This window comes from Phalaenopsis equestris, unplaced genomic scaffold (assembly GCF_001263595.1).
Source record: "Phalaenopsis equestris unplaced genomic scaffold, ASM126359v1 Scaffold000803, whole genome shotgun sequence".
Taxonomy (NCBI): Eukaryota; Viridiplantae; Streptophyta; class Magnoliopsida; order Asparagales; family Orchidaceae; genus Phalaenopsis; species Phalaenopsis equestris.
The window spans coordinates 549078-556137 of NW_018165243.1; the positions used below are offsets into that span (position 1 = coordinate 549078).

The 7060-nt window shown below is 40.4% G+C and overlaps 1 protein-coding gene across 1 annotated transcript; it reads left to right on the plus strand.

The window, feature by feature from the left end:
• Positions 1 to 241: 241 nt before the first annotated feature.
• Positions 242 to 2674, plus strand: LOC110031354 (pentatricopeptide repeat-containing protein At4g39530-like). The gene has a single exon (XM_020734517.1). It carries the CDS (start codon positions 242 to 244, stop codon positions 2672 to 2674), a length of 2433 nt encoding a protein of 810 aa, XP_020590176.1.
• The last annotated feature ends 4386 nt before the right edge of the window (positions 2675 to 7060 follow it).

The window sequence follows — 7060 nt, forward strand, 5'->3', positions numbered from 1 at the left end:
GGTTTGATACGTAGATGTATAAGAATTGGGTGCTGTGTATGTAAATTTCCCTTTAAAATATATGAATTTTTTTTAAACAGCCGTCGTACGTCGGCTCCGCCCCATGCGAAAGCTCCGGCCACCTCCCATTACCGCCGCCGAGAGAGAGATCGGTTACTCAGACTCGCTGTAGTTAAGTTGGCAAATAGACTGTTTGATTTGCTGCGCGAATCCACCGGAAGACAAGTAATGGGCAGTCATAATGAGCTCTCCCAACTTCCTTCGTTCCACTCGACTTATGAAAGCAACTAAATTCTCCGCAACTTCGCCTTGCATGTGCTCTTCTCCCATCACAGAGAAATCAACTAATTTCTCCACTTTTAGCTCTAACTACCTCGAAACCGACATCCCTCTCCAAGCCTCCACCCGCTACACCGCTATACAACCCGTGCACTTCGCTTCTGCTCTTGCCTTATCCTCTAGCACCAACAACCCACTCATTGGATTTGCAACCCATGCCCAAATTATCAAGCTTGGCTTTTCAAATGATATCTTTACAAACAATAACTTGGTTTGTATGTATTCAAGGTGCCAGCTTTTGAACTATGCGCTTAAGCTGTTCTGTGAAATGCCTCAAACAAATCTTGTCTCCTGGACTTCCATGATCTCCGGTTGCATCCGCAGTGATGAGCATGAGACTGGCTTGGCAATATATTTGGAGATGATGAGGTCTGGTTTTCATCCTAATGAATTCGCCCTCGCCAGTGTCTTGAGTGCATGTGCTGCGCTTGATGCCATTAAGCTTGGGAACTCCTTCCATGCAGTTTCTTTCAAGATGGGCTGTGAGAGGAGCTCCTTTCTAAGCAGTTCTCTTCTTTTTATGTATGCTAAATGCGGAAATATCGATGCAGCAGAGCTCGTGTTTGACTGTATAGAGTATCCAGATTTTGTTTGTTGGAACGCAATGGCTGAGAGCTATTCTTTCTGTGGTTATGGTTTTGATGCAATGAGGATTGTACGTCTAATGCATGTAAAAGGTTTTCCTGTAGATAAATTTACCTTTTTTAGCGCTCTTAAAGCCTGCACGGTTTCTGAAAATGTGAATTTTGGGCGGCAGCTTCACAGCTTAATCATCCACCATGAGTTAGAATCCAATACTTCAATGATGAATTCACTCGTGGATGTGTACTTCAGGTATGAAATGACAGACCTTGCAATGGTAGTCTTTCATAGAATACATGAGAAAGATATTGTCTCATGGAATACTGTATTTTGTGGTTTTGCTGTCACAGAGGATGTGAATAAAGTTGCAGCCTTGTTTTCCAACATGTTGCACAGTGGCCTGAAACCAAATCAAGTAACTTTTTCTGCCATATTTAGACTTTGTGGTGCGAGCGAAAATGTTTGCTTGGGGCTTCAGTTCAGCTGTTTCGCTCACCATCTTGGATTCTTCCATTATCCTCTTGTGGTTAATGCACTCATCAATATGTTCTCTAAATGTGGATTAATGGACAAAGCATTGTTCTTGTTCAACAGCCATGGAGACAGCACCACCATTACGTATAACGAGATGATAGCAGGGTGTAACATGAACTATCATTTTACTGAGGCGTTGTATATTTTCAAATGCTTGACCAAATATGGCTTTAGAGCAGATGAATTCACATATACTAGTGTTTTGAGCTCTTGCCATGGAATCCAACAACAGAAAATAGGTGAACAAATACATGCTAGAATCATCAAATCTGGTTTTAATTCCTGCGGGTATATATGTACCTCACTAATTAACACTTATGAACGAATCGGTTCACTGCGAAACTCTTATAAGATCTTCCAAGGTGTTGAGGTTCGGGATCTGGCTACTTGGGGAGCGATGATTTCAGCATTTGCAAGGCAAAGCTTTAACAATGAGGCCTTCTCCCTTCTCAATTTTATGAGAAAATTTGGTGCAAATCCTGATGAGTTTATTTTTGGCAGCATTCTTAATTCTTGTGCTGATAATGGTGTCCTTAATCAGTGCAGGTGTATCCATTCTCTTGTGATTAAGACAGGGTATGAGATGAATTGTTACTTGGGTAGTGCAGCCATTGATGCTTATGCTAAGTGTGGAGATATCATTAGCTCATGGATGGCTTTTAATGGTGTTTCACGTGATGTTATCCTCTTCAACACCATGATTACAGCTTTTGCTCACCATGGAATGATCATGGAAGCTATTGAAATCTTAGAAGCAATGAGAAGGATTAATATGCTTCCGACTCAGGCTACTTTTGTCGCTGTTCTCTCGGCTTGTAGGCATCTTGGTTTGGTGGAGGAGGGGCAGTTGGTCTTTGATTCCATAAGCTCTGTGCATGGCATGGTACCTTCTAAGGATAATTATGGCTGCTTGGTCGATCTTTTAGCTCGGAATGGGCTTTTTGAGAAGGCTAAAATGGTGATTGAAAGCATGCCTTATGAACCTTGGCCGGCAGTTTGGAGGTCGTTGTTGAGTGGCTGTGGAAATTATGGAAAGAAAGAAATAGCTAAGCTGGCTTCAGAGCAGCTTCAGCTACTGCAAGGCGATGATGGTGCGTTGGTGTTGTTATCGAATACTTATGCTGAGGATGGGAGGTGGGAAGAAGCAGAGAATATGAGAATGAGAATTGTAAAGCAGGCTGTTTACAAACTGCCAGGGTTTAGTGTAGTTGGGTTATAAGGGCAGAGGAGAGCCGGCGAAGGTGACGATGGCCGCCGCAGCAGTGACTAATGTCAGTTGCTAATGGCAGTGACCGGAAGCATGAACGAGTTACAGTGATGACAATGCAGTATATTTAAAAATCAGTTGAGTTTGGAATACATAAAAAGTGAATTGAGAGGTTAGTTCCAAAGGAATCAAAACATTCTTGGTTTAGAAATGAACGAACTAATGTATAGACATTGCACTTTCAAAATGAACTACTTTTACCCTGACATTTGTAGAATTGGTCTTGTCGTAATTGACATATCAGTGCTATTTTTTTATTCTTAACTTTTCTTTTGATTTCAGAGTACAACAAATGAATTTTTTTTTCCAACCCTTATTTTAAAATAAAGAAGTATATTCTTCATGTGTGTATGTATGCATGAATGTATCTATATATATATGTGTGTGTGTTGTTAAATCATAAATCGTCGGTCCCTAAGAGTTAAGAGTATGAAAAAAGAGATTATTGAGAGGGCACTGGTATCAAAGCGAGGTTGAGGTTGTAGGATGGTGGAGATCGACGCAGGAAGAAGGAAGAACGAAGAGGAAAAGGATCCGGGCAAATTGGAACAGAGGAGTTCGCAGTTCGCAATTCGCAGAAGAGCAGAGCAGGCAGTTTTAGCAGAGGCGAAGGTGAAGGTTCTTCGGTTGGCGAGAGGAGTGCCAGGGTTCGCGAATCGCAGACGTGAGGAAAAGTTCGCGACTGCGGCAGTTTCGCGCGGGCGTTTGCGCGGGAGTTTGGCGAGGTTTTTGCCCTGGGAGGAATTCTGCAGCGAAGGAGTTCTCCGCCTGCGAAATCGCTTCAGACATGAAGATCCGCAGCAGAGGAGTGCGGGAGGAAGTTCGCCGGCAGTTCTGCTGTTCGGCGGTTCCGAAGGCAGTTTGATAACTGCCTCGAGAAGGATTAAGGGAATCAAGAAATCTTTGCGGCGAGAATATTCGCGAACAGAGAGTTCGAGTGGGACGTGCGAAGAGGTGGTTTGTGGCTATTTCTACGGCGGGGCTTCGGCGCAGGAACAACTGGAGAAGGATTTGTGGCAGTTTCAGCGAGGCAAACGGGTGAATCGTTGCAGGAAAGGTCTTCGGTTCAGACGGATCGCGAGGGAGTCGCGATAGAAGGAAGATCGTCTGCGTAGAAGTTACTCGCGGGATAAATTTCGTGGCGAAGTTTCGCGGGAGGATTTCGGCGATTCCAGAGGATTCGCAGAGGAAGTTTCTTTGAAGGGGCAGGACGCCAAAACCCACGAAAGCTAGATCTTGTACACATGTATGTGTGGCGACTTTCTGTTACAACGTCACAATTCTTTGATGATTATAACAGAAATGTTTATTTCCTAAACTATAAATCTAATGTATTTAATGTGTTCAGAACTTGAAAGATCATGGTTGAGACAGAAACATGTTTAAATCTGAAATGTCTGAAGTCTGATAATGGTAGTGAGTATATTGATGGTGGGTTCAATGAATACTGTGCAGCTCAGGGAATCATAATAGAGAAGAACATTACAAGAATACAACAGCAAAATTGTGTTGCATAGCGCATGAACAAAGACCATTGATGAGCGAGCTAGAAGCATGAGATTGTACGATGGACAACCACCTACTTTCTGGGCAGAAGCGATCAGTACTGCAGTTTATTTGATCAACAGATGGTCTTCTGTTCTATTAAACTGTGAATTATCTGAAGAAGACTGGAGTGGGAAAGAGGTAAAATTTTCTCACCTTAAGACTTTTTGATGTCTTTCTTATATTTTCATTAATCCTGATGCTCGAAGTAAGCTTGATGTTTAGTCAAGAAAATGTTATTTCATTGGCTATGGAGATGAGGCATTTGGATATCGTTTCTGGGATGATCAAGCTCGGAAGATCATTAGGAGCAGGAACGTGATTTTCAATGTTTCAATGGGAATATTAATGGGAATATTATGTACAAGGACAAGTCCAATACAATTTCTGAAACAGCACTGAAAGAATCTGAGTTGGTAAGATTTTACGATTTACCAATGGTTACAGTGTAGGGCAGAGATGCAGGTGACGAGGAGAGTGAATCTGGGGCATCAACTCCTATTATTTCACAATCAAATTTATAGCAGTCTTCCCCTACAGTTGTAGTTTACAGGTCAGAAAGGACTAGAGGTTCTCCACAGCTTTATTCTCTAAATTTGAATTGCATTCTGCTGACAGATGATAGAGAACCTCAGAGCTATGAAGAAACCTTGCAAGATAAAAATTCGAGCAAGTGGGAGCTTGCCATGAGGTGGAGATGAATTCTCTGCTGGAAAATCAAACTTAGGAGTTAACAGATCTTCCATATGAGAAGAAGACATTACACAACAAGTGGGTGTACCAGGTGAAGAGTGAGCATGATGGCAGTAAGAGGTACAAAGCTAGACTTGTTGTAAAAGGTTTTCAGCAAAAGCACGGTATTGATTATTCTGATATTTTCTCTCATATGGTGAAACTTACTACCATTAGAATGGTACTGTCTATGATAGTTACTGAAGATCTCTTCCTTGAGCAGTTAGCTGTGAAGACAGTCTTTCTTCATCGGGATCTTGAAAAAGACGTCTACATGCACCAACCTGAAGGGTTCGTGGTATCAGAGACAATGACTGTGGATGAAGTGAAGGTTTCAAGCATTGAGATATTTGATGACACAAATTTTGGTTACTGGAGGATGCAGATAGATGATTGCCTCTATGGGAAGAAGCTACATCTTCCGTTATTCGGGAAAAGACCTGAAATAATGGATGAGGCTGAATGGAATTTGTTGGATCAACAGGTTCTGTGGGTTATTCGATTGACCCTATCGAGGTCCGTTGCACACAATGTCTTCAAGATGAGGACGACTGCAGATCTTATGACAGTCCTGTCAGGTATGTATGAAAAGTCATCGGTCAATAATAAGGTATATTTGATGATGAAGTTATTCAATTTGAATCTGGTGGAAGGTACGTCTGTTGTACAACACTTGAATGATTTCAATACTATCAAATCAATTATCATCTGTGGAAATTGAATTTGATGATGAGATATGCACTGGTTTTATTGACTTCATTGTCAAATAGCTGGGAAGCTATGAGAATGGTTGTTAGTAATTCTGCAGGTAAATCAAAATTGAATTATGAAGATATTCGCGATCTCTCACTCCCGCCTCCGGCTGCGCGAGAACAGGAACTCGCTCTCGTCTCCGTCTCCGTCTCCTTATCCTTCACGCGAAACAAAAACTCTTGCCTTCTTCATTTCGCAAAAGCAGGAAAGGAAACTTCGTGCTTGGATTGCTTGGATTCTTGTTGAGGCTTACGAGAAGCAGAAGGCATAAATAAAGGTGTTTTCGCAAGGTACTCTTTCTTAGTTGATTTTGCGTTCTTGAGAAGAAGAAGAAGGTGTTCTTGATTTCTTCTTTGTGGCTTGCTCAATAAGAGAAATAGATTTTCTCTTGTACGTATTTCTTCTTCTTCGGTGTATCTCAGTGTAGGGAGAGATGAGTGAAGAAGTGAAAAGAAGAGTTTGCTCTTGTAATTGGAGACGATCAACAGGTGTAAATTCCTCAACTAGTAAAATCATCTGCAACTTTGTGGATGTAGGCAATTTGCCGAACCACATAAATCTGTGTATTTTTTTCTGGTATGATTTTTCTCGTTCTATTTTTCACTTCATCTATTGTTTTTAATTTTATATATACCACAACACACAAGACAAAATGAATTTCGGGAAAATGAGCGTGTAACCCTTATTCGTAAAACAACTCCTATTTATAATCATAGGTGGCTCGAGTTTACAATTACACTATTATCCCCTTTATTTCAACGATTGGAGAGTAATTCTGGTCTTTTTTCTTACTCTTGGGTAATTAATTTAATCATCTTTATAATACAAATAATTGAATGAATGTCACTTTTCTGAATGGTTGTGACCATCAGATACAATACATGACAAAATTGGCTTATACTTTTAATTGTGTGTTGTTGTTGGTCGGCTGATTTGACCGGTCGTTTGGGTTCAATGGGATTACCGGTTGTCTGTGCAAGCGAGATAAGCTAATTGGTCGCTTGATAATTTTTTGCATTAAATTTTGATCGAAAATTTTAGAATCCCTTTAAACCGCTTGATCTCTTTATGATTCATGCTGACATTTTTCTTACATACACACATGTGTGTGTAGTATAAATAAATTAAATTAGCGACCTTTCAACTAATCTAATTTATTCTCAAGCTAATATCTAAATTTACTTATCATAATATTGTTTCATTAGAAAGTGTTTTTTTTTTGTATATATAATTAATAAAAATTGAAATGACTTTTCATCTTTCTTTGTTCATATACATACATACATATATATATATATATATATATAT

Bases quoted from the DNA above. Each gene is read 5' to 3' on its own strand.
- LOC110031354 (XM_020734517.1), top strand. From the start codon at position 242: ATGAGCTCTCCCAACTTCCTTCGTTCCACTCGACTTATGAAAGCAACT.